Raw genomic sequence first — 17,610 nt, forward strand, 5'->3', positions numbered from 1 at the left:
GAAAGCCAGCCTGTAGTAGGAACAATGTTGAGCGTTGGGAGATGGATTTATAAGGGGCAATTTTTTTTCTCTGATGGAGGAAAGAGCTTTTGGCATCCAGTAGCCACGGGGCTTTAGATTTGTCTTCTCCTCTTAGATGAGACAAAACTTTATGCAAATGATTTGCCTCACACATAATAAGGAAAGCTTCAGAGGGCTGTTCATAGCTATGTCGTTTTGGGCCAAGTGGAAAGCACTGAGCTGTGACAGGGGGACTTGATGCTTGCTGCACGGCCTCTTGAACTTGCAGCTGCTCTAAGGTTGGACATCCTGACCCTGGAACAAAAGGAAGATCTTCAGGTTCAGATGGAGTAGGAACAGCACATGCACCTGTGTGGTTTCAGCTGCTTTGTTAACTGGCTTCCTTCTTCTCCAGCCCATATAGCTGAGATGCATTTAGAGGTTGCTATGTTGTTAATGTATCAGTCTGCATCTTGGTTTGACAGGATACACAGCTGCTTATTCTTCTGCTCTGTGTGATCTGAGCCTTTTCAATTCCTAACAAGTTTTCGATTTTAGTCCTTTAAGGGGGTCCTGGGAAGATTACTTTATCCTTAGAATGGCTTTTTGGTGGTTGCCTGCTGAGCCAGAGCACAGAAAGCAGCAATGTTTCATTTTATAAATTTCTGTCTTGGTTTTATGAGCAAAACCTGTCATTATCTGTGTAAATCTTGAGTAATTTTTCATACCATTATCTACTAAAGATGTGTGTGTGTGGACCATAACAATCAGGCTGCCAAGGCTTACCTAATGAGCTTCCCAAAGCTTTCTTTTGAATTGTGGGTTAGACATGATTGAGAAAGGAGGTTGAGGATGTAAGAAAGATGGGAAGAGTTGCTGGAGCAGGTAGACAAGGAGATGGATTGGTGCATAAATCCATGGGAAAACAGGCTTTGTTATTTCTGCTGTTTGTATAGCAGTTTGTTTGAGTCTGTTTTTTTGCTGGTACGATAATTAGCGTTGGAAACAATTGGTACTCTAGCATAAAGCTGTTAATTTTATTAATCAGAATTAACAAAACATTCCTAAAATGCTGTCTGATTTACCTTTGTTAGCAAAGCTTGCTGAAGAATGAGCAAAATCAAGAAGAAATGATACTTCACTTCCTTCTGGATCTTTCCAGTCAGTGTGGAGTCTCATTTCCCTGCACTCCAAGTGGGACATCGTTTGAGTTGACATCCTCCCTTCATGCTGTTGAGGATGATTCCACGATGGATGTGAAATCCCTCTGGGATGACGTGAGGTTGCATCTTCGACGGTTTTTAGTAAACAGACTGCAAAGTCAAGAAGAAACAAGTGCTAATGCTTTACAGCAACAAATGGAGTTTAAAACTCAGTGCATCCAGCAGCTTTTGTTTCTTTATCCTGAATCAGAAGTCTTAACAAAGTACCAAAATATGCAGAATAAACTGGTTAGCGATCTTCTCCAGAACTGTGTATTGTCTAGCTGTGGTGAAACAAATTTTGATAAGGTGGTTCATGGTTACCAGAGCTCCATACCCACCTTGTGCTCAATGATAAAAGAGGATTTGTACGTACTAAGTGGAACTATCGATCCTTCTTCATCATTGAAGTTTATTAATGAAACTTACCTGGATACCATCACTGAAGAAATGACAGTGCTTCTTGAAAGACTTTGTGAACTGCAGTTCAAAGAAAACGCTCTACATATAGTTAAGGCAAACAAGATTTCAAAGAAGCACAGAGGAACGGTTCATGCTGTGGGTTAGTATCCTTGTTTTATGTTCATTTCAGTGAGATACTATTTTAATTATACTACTTTTTTTTCTTCAATATATTTATTTCCTATGAAGAGAGAGGTCTGAGATTATTAATTACAGCTTTATATTTTAACCATGTTACTGCAGTTGAATTATAAGCTGTGTCAGAATTGTGATGAAAAAGATTTTAAAGGGAGAGTATCTTCTGTTTGTGTATATAAAAAGCTCATTATAATTCACCAGATAACAGTGTCATGTCATAGTTATTTTTTTCAGATAACTTGTTCCAACTGCTGTAATATATAACAGAGTAAGAACAATTTCATCCAGATTTTTAAAACAACCCACAAACTCTTCAGTATTCCACCCCCACTTTATTCAAATTGTCAGAGGTTTAAAGGACATTGCAGGAAAGTCCATACAATAATACGACCATGAAATAGACAGAGATTCACACATCAGGGTTGACCCTAAACATTATTACTATACAGAATGTAATTTAAAAAAACCACTTTTATAGGATTGTGAAAGTATGGTAAGTTAAACTTAATGCTACCTGGTCATTTCTTCTTGTTCTATGGAATTTAAGGCAGGAAAGGAATCTGTTAACATTGCAATATTTTCTGTACTTTCTTTTTACAGTTGGTGAGTCTGACACGCTAATTTCCAAAGGGAGGAATCAGATCTTTAGAAAAAAAAAATGATGCAGAATGGAAACTTTCATAGCATAATTGCATGATTGTATGTAATTGCTTTTTCAATGCAGAGTTTTGAACACTCCTCTGTGCAAGAGCTGTTTGCTTAAAACATAGCCTTCTATAAAGGTGAAGTAGTTTGCAGACAGAAAGTACTGAAAGTTTAGAATCATGTGAAAAAATAAAAAAACAGAGGATAGATCCTTGGGTTGTACAGCAAACACAGAGAACAAGTGAGGTGATGATTTGCCAGGTCTATGCAGAAGGAAATTATACTCCTGTGATTTTTAAAATCAATATATGTGTTAATGTAAATCAACTGGAAATTCCAGTGGAAGAAATGCGGAAATAATTTTTCACCAGGAGCTGAAATGTGGAGGAATATGTGGAACATATGAAAGATAAGGTAAGGGGGAAGGCATGCAGACAGATGTGAAAGTGTAAGTTCAACGTAAAGCTGATGTATTAGTGAGGTGAGGCATCAGTGGGAAACAAGTAGTGTCAGAATAATGCTGAGTTATGAAATAAATGACAAAAAACGTATCTTTGAGTTACATAGTGAGATGGGAATCAGTGAAAGGATTCGTGGACAAAGAAATGGCTGGTAGGGAACTTGAAGTTTGTAACTTCATTTTTCTTTCAGTCTCAAACCAGCCCACATAGGTGAGGAAGTTCAGTTACCCTTTCTGTTTCTAAGACATGGAGATTAAAGTGACCATAAGGGTGGCTCTCTAGCAAAGGTTCTGCTTCTGTATTACAAGAAGGAAGAGAAGAATCCTTCAATCTATTCAGACAGTGATTCCTCTGCTTAAGTTGTCCATACAGTATGTCTTCACATGGGTTTGTGCCAGCCACATATCAGGACAGATTTCTGATGCACCGTTCTGTATTTAAAAGAACAGAGGATGATGAAAATCTGCATAGTATATCTTGGGACCTGCTTGTAGCTTTTAACTACCACCTCTGTATTTCCTAATTTGCACAGAATATTTTCATTTTTATTTAAAATTAATTAAGGGTCAGATTTGCAGGCACAGGAGAACCTTGACACCCATAAAATGTGTTTGTTCTTATCATTTAATCCTCTGAATCACCTTTCTTCACAGTGGCTGTTACACACACGTTTATCTCTTCACAGTGTTGTACTTCATATTATACTTCAGGAGGCTGGTATCGGAGGCAAGCATTGATGCACCATCAGTCTCAGTAGTTTTCTGCAGGACCAAGCTGCTCTAGATGATCTGTGGCTATTGACTGCAGGCAGCAAAACAGTAATGTGACGTAGGATATTTCCTCTCATTTTGTGTCCATCTCATAGCTTATTGTTTGGTGTTATTTATAAACTTAAGCAAAAATTACGCTTGTGTCATTATCAAAACAGTTATTATTGGATAGTTAATTGTATCTGAGCTCATATGTGAAAAGTCATTTCTGGAAATGTTTGGATATACTAGATTTGTGCCACTCTAAGGCAGAAAAAGGCGTTTTCCCCTTGGAAGTGAAGTGTTCACAAGGCAGTTAACGTGGAAATGACTATTCTGGAAAAATTCTACAGAATAACTATTTTGTGAGGTTTATAAGGGTAGATGAGATCTTAGTTTCAAGTGGCTTGGAACTCTGATACATTTGTTGACCTCCCACAGCTGAGTGGAAATCTGTGTTTACACAGAGGTTAAGTGCTGTCTTGACAGTGATACCCAGTTTGCTCAGTATCAAAAAAACCCCAAGTGTACTGGAGTATGGGGTGAAGGGGAGGAAGGGAAGCACCTCCCCTATGAAGAGAGGATGGGGGAGCTGGGCTGGGTCAGCCTGAAGAAGAGAAGGCTGTGGGGGGACCTCACTGCAGCCTCCCCGTCCCTGAAGGGAGCTTATAGGCAGGAGGGGATTGGACTTTTTAAAAGAGCAGATAATGGCAGGACAAGGGGGAATGGACTAAAGCTAAAGGAGGGAAGGTTTAGGTTAGATATTAGGGGGAAGTTTTTTACAGAAAGAGTAGTGAGGGGCTGGAAGGGGCTGCCCAGAGAGGGGGTGGGTGCCCCGTCCCTGGGGGTGTTCAAGGCCAGGTTGGCTGGGGCCCTGGGCAACCTTGTGTAGCTCCAGGCCTGGAGGTTGGTGTCCCTGCCTGTGGCAGGGGGTTGGGGCTCTGGGACCCTTGGGGTCCTTTCCAACCCCCTGCCATTCTGTGATTCTAAGGGAAGGACGTTGTTTTTCCTTAGGTGTAAGACATTTATACTAACGTCTTTCTTCATTTTTGATGCGTGTTGCCTCAGCCCTCTGGGAACCACCAAACCAGCACGTTTCAGAACAGCAAAATAATTTAATCTCAGGCTTTCAATTGGGACTGTAATCCCAGGGGTGAAACAAAGGTTTGTGTTTACATAGCCCACCCTGAGGGAAATGTGGGGTTTGGTTGGTTTGGTTGGGTTTTTTTCATAAGAACTGCTGTAATTGATCCTATTGTATAGGAGAGGAAAAAATAACAGAAAATAATGAAACAATGCTAGAACCTCAGTAAACTTTATATAGATGACCTACTTCTGTCAGGAAAATATAGGTAGTCTATAACAAGCTTTAACAGAGTTATAAATCTTTAAAATATTTCATATATAACAATCTGTGAAGTAAGGAATTAACATTTTTGTTTTCATACTGTATTAGAACAGTTATTTGTCAAGTACTGTAGTGAGATTGTATCCATTTATCAGGGCTGGAGATGCGCATGGGTTGAGAGAAAAGCTGGCACAGTGGTGAAAAGAGGCACATTTTTTGGCACCTGGCATCTCTGATGGCCAAGTCGGGTTTGTGAGGTAACTCGACCCTGTTCCCAGTTGGGTTGGTGACTCTTATTACCTTTAACCATGCAGGATTCAGCCATGAACATTTGGGCTACCTTACTGTGGTAGATCTTTACCTGCCATGGGTCAAAATTTCTCTGTGCACTCCCAGCACATCATCAGTGTCTCCAATCTGGTTAAATACCATGCAAGGAAAGTTTCCCAACCCCACCTCCCTACACCCCAAATATTTTTTGATGAAACTTCATAAACTGTTGTTTCAGCCCATCACATTAATCATGTATTTCTTTTAAAAGTTTATGAAATGTTACATTATTTTTAAAAAATGCTAAAAACATTACATATGTCAACATATTTAATGTAAAGAATCATGCAGATGTTTTTCACCTTCTGTCTTACAGTTTTTGTTTCTGTTTCCGATGTGATATTTCTCAGAAATTACTTGCAGCAAGACTATTAAATGTTGATTGTACTTACCTTTTGAGCCTTTTTCATGTTCCTTTGTTTACAAAAATGCTAAGCTAGTTTAATCAGGCATTACTAACCTATCTTAATCCTTCATCTCTTTCAGATGAAGAAACAGCCACTCTCATAAGTGATAAGGCATCAGCCAAAGAAACTTAAAAAGCATGAAATTATGCACATTTTATGTATTAGTGGAAAGCTTTCTGTGGTTTTATTTATATATTATTTTATATTTTTGCACAGACAGTGTAAATACATGTGTGGCCTATCTTTTCATTTACTGTGGTTAAAACTAAACAGAGTTTAGAGCTTTTGGTTGGGCTTTCTTTGGCATATTCAAATTCACCAGCTTAATACTATCATTCACTTAGAAACCTGCCAGGAACCCTTAGATAGGCTCTCAAGTACAATGGCATTTGCCAGTACAATAGGTTTTTAGGTACAATGAAGTGATTTCACTACATACATTTTTAGCTACAAGGAAACTAAATCACCTTCAATGATTTATTTTAATATTCATATTTTACAGTTTTAACCCAGTATACCATCCTCTTACTTATGTGTCAAACAGGCTTCATTTATCTTCTTTTTTTCCCCAACAGAATATGACCAACTTCCATTCTGGTTTATGATATATTAAAAGAATATACAATAAAGATATATTAACGTGCAAACTCTTCTTTAAATTATTATTTTTTAATTTAATATCTTTAAGTATTCATGACATCCTAAGGAATATATTTTGTTCGTGGAACACCTGATATGAATACAGCAAGTATCTAAACTTGAATAGGACCAAATACTGTTTAGAGGGGCTGCTTTTGTGCAGTGGAGCTGAAGGCAGGAAGACAAACAGATTTAGGAGTAACTGAGTAACTTTTTGAAATGAAGATAACTTTGGGAGATTAAATGGAAGTAAAGAAAATCTATTCTGAGATCACACATATATTCCCAGAAATTTGCTATCCAGCTAATTCAAAATACAAGTTTTGGGTTTTGTGCATTTGCCTTACGTTTTATTTCTCCTCTACACTGATGAACACATGGCTTTATTTCCCCTGGTTTATCATTTCCTCCCTTTGAAATAAAGAACCTTAGTTTCAGACTTGCTTTTATCCTTACATTTAATTCAAATTCCGTCAGTTTGTGATCTCTTGAGCCACGATTATTGCCTACAACCAGTCTTCTATGATCTTCATCTTATCTATCAAAAATATGCCTAAAATAGCACTGTTACCTGCTGGTTTAGTGACTGCATGATAAAAAAAAAAAACCCAAAACCCCAGTTATTCATGTCTGGGAATAATTAGGACTCAATAACTTTAGTATAATTTATTTTCCCATTTATATCTGGAAATTAATGTATCCCTGACTTGGTTTCATGTAATTAATATTTATGTCTTTGCACCTTTTGTGAGAGTTCTGCCCATGTTACAATCTATGGCATGTAAACTACAGTGTTTGTGTTGTAGTTGCAATTGCATTTCCCTCATGTTTTCTTATCTGTAGTCCCTTGTTGAAATCTGGCTTTTTAGAAGTGTTAGGAAGGAAAAAAGTGGCTCAGTCACTTGACTGACTACTGGTCTGCCCTAGAAGGTCTGGGGACCTACAGGAAAGCTGGGAAGGACCATTCCCAAGGGCATGGAGCAATAGGATGAGGGGTGATGGTTTAAACTAGAGCAGGGCAGGTGTAGATGAGACCTGAGGAAGAAGTTCTCCAGAGGGTGGTGAGACCCTGGCACAGGTTGTACAGAGAGGTGGTGGAGGCCCCATCGCTGGGGACATTCAAGGTTGGGCTTGATGGGGGCCCTGAGCAACCTGATCTGGTTCAAGGTAACCCAGCTCACTGCATGGACTAGCTGGCCTTTGAAGTCTGTTCCAACCTGTGATTTGATGATTTCTGAAGTGCTGGTAAAGCATGTAATTTAAAGTAGCCTGTATGGACTGCAGGTGGTAGTATCCAGCATCGCATCCTGCCTCAGCATTCATTATAATGCCCAAATCCTTCCATTAACACAACCAAGTTTTCAGTTATATCCAGGACGTGTTGCTAAGGGCCAAACATTTTAGAAATATAGAATTTTAAAACTTAATTATGGTGGTTTGTTTAAAGGTTTTATTAAATTAATTTAAACTTTAAAATACTTCAAGACCTACGCTACATACAAATTTTACTGACTTTCACACATTATAAAGACAAAAGTAAAGGAATGATAGCAGAAACTGGAATTTTACTCTCCTTGCCTCTGTGCATGTCCTTCTCTTTTTTTCTTACTCCAGCAATCCCACAGGAACATCAAGCCTCCTGATGGACATGCTGGTTTTGTTTCTCTCTCTGCACAACAGCAGTACCTGGCGTGCTTCCAATATATTTCTGCATCCTTGGCATTTCATCCTCTCTCCTATTTCTGCTCTCAGTGCCACTCTGCAGCATGCCTGGTAAGGTTGCTTTTGAAGGAACAGGGCTTTAGGGGCCTGGGTAAAGCAAGGTATGGGGCAGTTGCTGGAAAGAATGGTACATGCACACAGATGGGCTTTGCAGCTCCAGACTGCACATTGCAGTAGGTGTGATGATCAACAACCCGCTGAACATGAGCCAGCACTGTGCTCAGGTGGCCAAGAAGGCCAGTGACATCCTGGCCTGTGTCAAGAACAGTGTGGCCACTGGAGTAGAGAAGTGATAGTTCTGTGGTACTAGGTCTGGTGAGGCTGCACATTGAGTACTGTGTTCAGTTCTGGGCCCTTCACTATAAGAAGGACATCAAGATGCTTGAGTATGTCCAGGGAAGGGCTACAAGGCTGGTGAAGAGTTTAGAAGACAAATCTTACGAAGAGTGGCTGAGGAATCTGGGGTTTTTTAGTCTGGAGGAGACTGAGGAGAGACCTCCTCTCTCTCTAGAACTACCTAAAAGGTGGTGGTTGGTCTGTTCTCCCTGGTGGTTAGTGACAGGACAAGGGGAAATGGCCTTAAGTTGCACCAGGGGAAGTTTAGATTGGATGTTACGAAAAATTTCTTTAGTGAAAGGGCTGACAGATACTGGCACAGGCTGCCCAGGGAGATGGTTGAGTCACCATCCTTGGAGGTGTTTAAAAGATGGGTAAATGTTGTGCTTGGTGACATGGTCTAGTGTTGGACCTGGTAGGGCTGGATAGATGGTTGGACTCGATGATCTTTTCCAACCAAAACCATTCTATGATTCTATTCTGTGATACGGCACAGCCATTCCTGTATCTTAGAAAGGAATGAAAAATCCCACCGTTTCTGTCTGTGAAAGATGGGGAAGTAACATGTGCCAAGGAAAAACTGTAGCACTCCTCTCTTACACATATAAAGCCTTCACAGAAAACACAAGGACATCAGGGAAAATGACACGGGTACTAGGTAGGGATTGAGTGAAAATGCAGATTTTTGACTTTATAAATACCAGAGACTCCTAATTTTTTATTATTAGCCCATCAATATTGAGACACGTGGTGGGTTTAATTGTCACCTACTTATAACAACGCAGCCAACAGTATTGGTGGGAATTTATAATACAAAGTTAAAATTGAAAACCAGTGGACATACAGACACAATGCGGATTTCTGCAGTTGTCTTTGTTCCTTGGGAAGCCGATAGAATTTTGACAGCCAAACAAGATCCTATTACTCAGGGGAAACAAAATAAATGTCTTTGCATTTAATATAGGAAATAATGTGCTTCATAGCCTCTTTGTCACATATTATTTATTTCTTATCCTTGCAAGTATTGTATTTGATTTATACCGCACAATTATATTAAATGGAAATATGAGTAGTACTGAGGAGAAAATAAAACCATCTGTTTGAACACACAGAGTTGAAGTTTTAATAAAAAAGAGGTACTCTTTTAAAGGCCATATGAACTTAATACCCTAGGACCACAAATGTGTTTCTAGTGGGAGAATGACATTTTCGTAAAGATTACAAAAGCATTAAGCTTGTTACTTTTTAAGCTTCTAGTAGGGGGTAAGATAACAGTATCTAAGTTACTGAAATGTCAATTGAACTGACAGAATTTCAAAGCTGGTAGCATGCCTGAATACCTTGCTTCTTTTTAGAGCAGTTGCTCAAAATTACTTATTAAGCCCATAATATGAAGCCAGGCAGTGAAATCTCATTATTGACTTCTTGTCATATTGGAAAAGATGCCCATTCTGGAATTTTAATATCATGTTTTTTTTATTTAATAAGATAAGTAAACACTAACTTTACACTAACTTTATTTTCTCAATTTTTAATATATATATATATATTTAGCATGAAATTCTTGGTGTTCTTTTGAGTTACATGATTTTAGACTGTTGTGTCTCAATGAAGTTCTTCCACTTCATCTTTGCCAGCAGGAACTTGAATCTGTTTTCTGAATTCTGTAGAGGTTGAAAGGGGAATAGTTCCATTCTTGGTATTTTGGGGTTTGTTTTTTTTTTTTGCTTTCAAAATGTCCACAATTAGCAAACACCAACTAATTATCTTCCTTCTTGCTCCCTCAGCACACCTGCATGTTCTTCCTCAGCATGAAGAGAGCATTTAACTCACTATGCCCTCTAATTATTGCATTCTCCTCCCAAGTTTAAAAGATGAAAGTGATTTACTCTCTAGTCTGATACTTTGTGAGTGGTCATAGGTCAATTTGAGATTTATATACTGGAGTATTCTGTTTAATAATAAAAAGTGGCAAAATCTGAGAGAGAATTACTATGCGAGTCTTTCCTTTACTTCAGAATATAGGCATGTATGAAGAAAAGTCTGTAGAACTGTGGTAGATAAGAGAAGACTTCAAAAATGTCTTTTAAAGAGGATCCTGCAGTATTGATTGAAAAGAAAGTTGTTACAGGAGTCTTTTCAGTATATGCATCTACCATCATATAATCACAAGTTAATTAGATGGTCCTGGCTGTGATTTTTGTCAAGACAGAGAACCTCCTCTGTCACAAAATATATACCAGTGAGCAAATCTAACTTTAAAAGTGCAAGATTATTTTAATCACAACACTTTGTTTTGCAAAAAATTACATGTTTTTAAGTTGGGGGTGTGCCACATCCACGTGATTTACATGCAAAGTTAAAGGTGAATCTCCTTCTCACTGTGCCTTGGCTTAGAAAATTAAAAAAATTAAAAAACCTCTCCATCCTCAGGCAATGGACTACTAAGTTTTTTGGGGGGTTTTGAAGAAAAAACAGAGCTTTCAGTCATTTTCTAACACTTTTCACGGCATTTGCTGAATACAGCAGTGCAATGGGGATGTTTTTGTCTGTCTCATATATAGAGACTAAGGGGGGTTATAGCCCAGCCACAGAATCACAGAATCACAGAGCTATCAGGGTTGGAAGGGACCTCCAGAGCTCATCGGGTCCAACCCCCTGCCAAAGCAGGGTCCCTAGGATAGCTCACACAGGTAGGTATATGTGTACATCCTTACTGACCTAGGATTAATCATTCCTAACACAGAAAACATTCTAGTGCTTCTACAAAATATTTGTTAAAAAGGTTTTGAATTCCCAAACTTTTCTCTAGAAATCTTTAAATGACAGTATCTGCACTTTTTTCTGCGTGCCTAGACTTTCTGATTTTGTATTCCTTGTAAGAATTATCATCAGAATTTTGCAGTGACTTTGCCTAACCAGGGTTTGGAAATAGAAGGAGGTAGGAAGCAGAAACATGAGTATTGACTCCAGCTTTATAAGTAATTTTTTCAGTGTTGTCTCTTATTAGAACAAAAGCTGTCACTGTCTGCCTCTGTTACATCTTGGAAATTCCAAGGAGTAAGAGAAGCACAAGTGACAGAGGCACTTTAATCTATTATTTAAGGAAATACATATTATCATGCGTAGACTACACAAAGGAATGGTGAACACTTGGTAGAAATTCCTGATTGGTTGAAAGTTCCTAACAATCTAATTTTAATAGAGTGGGTCTGATGTAATGAACCATTCTGCACGACACCCAACCCTTCCACTGTGAGTGTGAACACAGAGGGTAGATGCCGAGGTAGCAGACATTTGTGCAGACATTAAAGAAATTGCAATCAGATTATAATAAGTATGTTAATTACCTTGTTTTCAAACAGAAATTACAACTGCCTTTTATCAGTCAAGTGTTTTAAATGGTTTACAGGGAAACACAGGCAAGGCTATCAGAGTTAGAATTCAGGAGAAAGTTTGACAGACCTGGCAGTGCTTAATTTCTCTTTCAGTGAAGAATTGAAGATCGACTTCTTAAGAGTTCTTCAAGAACTGTGTTTCAAAACAGGTCCAATCTCCAGTTTGCTACAGGTTTCCTCACTTTTTCTGTGGTTCCTTCCAACGCTCTATGTTGGTGTTTTCTGTGCTTGTGTGTGTGAGGCCTTCAGGGAATGCAGTGACTGCCCCAGCCCACTCCATGGGCAAGAAAATAGGAAAAATGTGTTACTATCATTGCTAAGGCCAGAATATACTTTCTGTCCTACCAAGAGGTACTACAAAGAGTAGAATTTTGTCAGAGGATGACCGTACTTGCAGTTTCCCAAAAAGGACTGTTTGCTTGTAGCACTACTTCAGAAGAAATTGTTGGTTATAGGACAACACCTAAAAACCCCAAACAAATGTTATAAACAACTAGAAATATTGTCTATCTAGAAGTTCCCTGACCATTTCAATTGAAGGGAAGTTTAAAGAATGTCTGATATTTATGATAATTATCAGAAAATTACTTCATACCAGCTGCTAAATTCCCTAAATGGACCCATCATTATTTAGTTTTAATTCAGAGACTAATTAATTTGTTTACATTTGAATTCTTTAAAATGCCATTGTATACCAGAAATTGCAGTGTGTAATTGGGCTGTCTTGTTGTTTATTAGAGGATACGTGTGTTGTTAAAAATGGAAGAGCAGATTGAGTCTCTGGTTTCAGAGCAAGCTGAGATGGGTGTCTGTGCAGAAAGTAGTTTTATTAAGCATTATTCTAGGGTGTTTCACCCTCAGAGAACGTGAGGAGGTCTCTGTAACTCTGTAAAGTAGCTGTATGCTGTCAAGAAGTCAGATTGGCGAGACGATTTGCTCAAGATAACGACATAAATTTGGTGTTAGAGCATGATCAGATGTTCACAGAATCATAGAATCATCGTAGAATGGTCTGGGTTGGAAGGGACCCCAAGGGTCCCAGAGCTCCAACCCCCTGCCACAGGCAGGGACACCAACCTCCAGGCCTGGAGCTACACGAGGTTGCCCAGGGCCCCAGCCAACCTGGCCTTGAACACCCCCAGGGACGGGGCACCCACCCCCTCTCTGGGCAGCTCCTTCCAGCCCCTCACCACTCTCTCTGCAAAGAACTTCCCCCCAGGCTCTCCTCTTCCCCTTCCCTCCTCCAGCTTCACTCCAGCCCCCTTGTCCTGCCAGTCTCTGCCCTTTAACAAGCCCATTCCCCTCCTGTTCCTGGGGTCCCTTGAGGGACGGGAAGGCTGCAGTGAGGTCCCCCCACAGCCTTCTCTTCTCCAGGCTGACCCAGCCCAGCTCCCTCAGCCTCTCTGCGTAGGGGAGCTGCTCCAGCCCTCTGAGCATCTCCGTGGCTCCTCCGACCCCTCTCCACCAGCCCCACATTTCTCTTGTCCTGGGGCCCCAGCTCTGGACACAGGACTCCAGCTGGGGCCTCCCCAGGGCAGAGCAGAGAGGGACAATGTTCTTGGTGTTTCTAGCACTGGTCTGTCCTTTCCTCAGTTAGCTGGTGAACGCATTTTCCAGCAGAGATTGAATTTTGACAGACCTACACACTCACTGTTAACACAGGACTTACTTGAGTGTTTGGTAGCAAACATCTAGCAACCTGATGTGGAATCAACCTTCACGATGAGGAGAAAACTGATCTCGCTTAACAGGGAAGAAGACACTATAGAGCAGGTTTGATTAAAATTTCATGTACAGCGAATCTCTTTCAAAAGATTAGTGTAGTCTTCACTGAGGTTGTTTAATAGCTGGCAGTGACATATCTCTTTCTATGACAGACACGCTCTCTTGATTAAATATATGCAAATTTATACATGCTTACCATGTTTATACATAAGTTGAGATCCCTTGCTTCACGGTGGTTTTTTGACACATGCACAGTATGGATGTATCACGTAAGTGCTTACCAAAGTCACAAGTTAATGGGGATGTCTAATAAGGAAATGTTTCCCATCTTTAGATCTGTGACCATATTTTAATTTTTTTTCCTCCTTTTTTTTTTTTCTTTAAAAAAAAAAAAAGGGACAGATATAAGCCAGCACGTCATCTGTGTGCATAAGCTGCCTTATCAGGTTCTCCTGGCACCCGTGGGTTTCACTGGAACTAAACAGGGAGCTGCAGAGCAAGACAGGTGTTAGGGAAAAAAATAAAAAAAAACCCTTAAATGCTGGGATAACAGTTTGCATCCATGTGGTTTCCTTTGCTGCGCTGATAGTTCTTTATGGGTCTGCCAGTTTCAATCAGCAGAGAGTACATGTGATCAGTCTATCTGATAAACTTGTCAATGCCTTTTTAAAGCAGGATTCCCCAACCTATTCTATTCGTCTCTCCTCCTTCCCCCCCCCCCTTCCCTTTTTCATCATTTCAAGTAGAATCTTGATAAGACAGAGATATGTCACAGGCAGCTGTGTATAGCCAGCTCAGGCTACAACTAATTTGTGCAGGAAAAAATTAAATCAGGAGGTAAATTATTTCATGATTGCTCATTCCCAACAGAGTTGGGCATCATTCTGAAGAAAATATCAAATAATTGGTTTCAGGCCATGTCAGACACATGCAATTCCCTCCACTAATGGCTATGTGAGGTAGCACTGGGCCTCAGGGGTCACCAAAGAACTGAAAATAGCTTAGTGCCAGGCACAGCAATAGAGAGGCAGAGCACATAGGAAATGAAGTGGCAATAAGTGCAATCTATAGGGGAAATGTGCTTCACTTGGAGTTTAATATATTGGCTTAGAATCTGGCAGCAAGCCATGCAACAATTGTTTACCGTTTTGTCAGCATCTGCATCTGTTCTGTTTTGTAAATGGCACTTAACTTTCCGTCAGTAAATGCTGGAATCAATAACAACTGTTAAGGGATTTCCTTTCTTTTTTCCATATTCCGTAACAAATGCACGCCACGAACAATGTTTGCCTTAGATTAACAAGGAACAGACATTAACAGGGTCAAAGGGATTTGGTTGGGAACATTTTATAGCTTCTTGGGTTTGCAGTAATTGTATCTGTGTGATTTGAGTGTATCTTGTAACCTATCCAAATTAAACTGTTAAAAAATGCTAGCATGCAGTAATGAAGATGATTTTTTATAATTATCTTAAGTACTGTGTATAGAAAACTGCTGGCACTGTTTGTAATAATTTAATTCTGTGTAATATTGTGTATTACATCTGCTATGCAGAAATATTAAGTTGCCTCTTACAGTATGAGGAAATTAGTGATTATATCCAGCGATACTAATTATTTAAACCTAGCAGTTACATTAAAAAACATACACCAACATGCAGTTTGAGAAAACTGTGAGCAGATGTCCATAAAAATTGAATATATCATTACTAAACACAAGTGAAAGAGTAATACAGTTTATATACAATCTCTGTTTAGGAGATAGTATGCAGATGAATGCTGTCATAAATGCAGGATTGTTGTAATAGTTATAGCATCACTTAAAACTTAATATCGCTGAGAGCTGAGGAACACATTATTGTTAATGGAATTTATGTCTGTAACTCCCTGTGCACTGCTTTGAAAATTTACCCCTTGAAATATCCCTACACACAGTGACTATCAGTGGCTGCGCTTCCTCTCTCTTTATTAGGCTATTTCTCTTCAGATTTTAACAAAATGTTAGTCCCATTTATGAAAAGGCTTTATTATTTGCACGCAGGTTGTAGTTAGACCTTAAGTTTAATATTGCACTTTTTCATTTTCTATTTTCTTCCTCATATAGCTTTATTGGATGAAATCCCTGTCATCGCTTCCTTCTGTCCCTGGTAGAACAATATTGTAGATCTATCTGACGTGAAATTAAGCCTTATAAATGGGGGCAGGGGAATGATATTTAATGTATTGGGAAGGTGTTTTATAGTAAAATTGATTAAAAGGGTTTTAAACCCTTGGTTCCTGCTGAGGGAGAAATCCCCACTGTAATCACTGAAGAAGACAGTCATCAGGTTGCTTTCCAAGGACTCCACCACAAGTCTCAGAAGCAGTTAAGCCATGTGGCTCTGTACCCTGAGTAGAGAGGCTAATTAATCTGAGGGCAACGCTGTCGTAGGGTAGCTGTTCTCGAACATCCACAGTCAGCTCACCTATGATGCGGGGGTTTCTGCACCATACTTTACTGTGTCACATCCCTGGATGGGCTGAAACGATCAGAATTAGCTATCCAGTGTTTTGAGGTGTTGTCAGGTTGGTTTAAGGGAGACAAGGTGCCACGCTTCTTAAAAATAAAAGAGAGAGTAGGGGGGGGGAAAAATTCACAAAAGTTACATTAGAGTTATGGGATTCATCTATATGCATATTTTCTTATGCCTTTGGAGATTTTAAATGCTTCCAGGCTATAACCAAGAAAATTGGAAACATTTTATTTAATGGTTTCAAGAGCTACAGCTTTGTGCAAAGTGCCACTTTGGAAACTTGCTGTAAAATCAGAAGTTAGCAGGTGTACACAGGTCATTTCAATCTAGCACAGCCTTATTTGTCATGCTGCTTCATTTTTAGGGATGAGGGCAAATCTTTTTAAGTGGTAAGATAAAGGCAGATATCTGGCTTCTGAATTTCAGTGTTTAGGAGAAGCTCAGGTGCTGTGATCAAGAACTTCACTGTGTCTGTGTCTTTAGCTCTGCGTTGCTTGAAAAGCGCTTTAATTAACTTATTAGCTAGCTTAAAATTCATATGGGCACTTCTCAACTTCATCACTGGTGAAGTGAAACTCTCTAATGCCATCTTTTTTTATTCCTAAGAGCTCCCAAGTGGTCATATTATTTTTCAGAAAGTATCTTTATATACTAAAATGTCTTTATATACATAAAATAAGCCCGAGATCCCACTTTGAAGACATACCACCTCCACACTGAATTTAACCTTGATGTTTGAATGGCATGCTGGTATTTTGTTAGAATTGATATTGAGTAGAATTAGCTTTATAAGGTATTTAATTGATCTTATTAGGTTTTAATTCAACTGTTAGTATTGCAAAGTTGTCCCTGATTTCACTAGTTAGCTCTACATGTGTCTTTTTGTAGCACTCATACTGTCTGTTTGACTAGACTATATCCCACTCAGGCATATTTAGTAAATGGTGGATATAGAAAAAAAGCTGAAAAGACTTAGAATAGAGTAAAAAACAATTAAAAATATAGAATAGAATGCATATAAGGAGAAATAAGGAAGCTACAATTCTTCAGTTTGAAAACAAGATGGTTAGATACAATAGATGCCTGTAGAATGAAGGGGGGGCTTTAAAGAAAAGAACAGGTATCACTTGTTGTCTGATTCTTAAAACTAGATGTCATCCTGTAAAGGTAGAAGGTTAAATATTTAAGCAAGCACAATTATGTATTTGTTAACCCAGAATGTGGGTAAACTGTGGAGTTTGTTTCTGCTACATATAGTGTGTGTGGTTTCCTCTTTGTAGTTCAATTTAGTCTCCCTCTTTCAGCCACTGTCCAAGCCCAGGACACTGGGATAAACCGCTCTGTAGCTGAACCCAGTATAGCTACTCTTTGAATATTATGCTTTGATGTTTATAGAGACTCTCATCTCTCTGCCACCCCTATTTCAGGTGCCTGTAATTTTTCAAATCATATATATTTTACACTAACATTTCTTAGTCTGAATGGAAATTGTTTTCTATTATTCTCTGTTCTCAGAATCTTATATTAAAAATTTTT

At 39.1% G+C, this 17,610-nt stretch overlaps 1 protein-coding gene across 1 annotated transcript in view; it reads left to right on the top strand.

The window, feature by feature from the left end:
- KIAA0825 overlaps nucleotides 1–17,610 on the top strand; it is a gene marked incomplete at both ends in the record, with an annotated part of 220,325 nt that overhangs the window by 15,257 nt on the left and 187,458 nt on the right. Inside the window, one exon of the mRNA XM_084278315.1 lies at nucleotides 1,095–1,764. Within this exon, the coding sequence (XP_084134441.1) occupies nucleotides 1,095–1,764 (670 nt within the window). The remainder of the gene's footprint in view (nucleotides 1–1,094; nucleotides 1,765–17,610) is intronic.

This window comes from Gallinula chloropus, assembly GCF_964237585.1.
Source record: "Gallinula chloropus genome assembly, chromosome: Z".
Lineage (NCBI taxonomy): Eukaryota > Metazoa > Chordata > Aves > Gruiformes > Rallidae > Gallinula > Gallinula chloropus.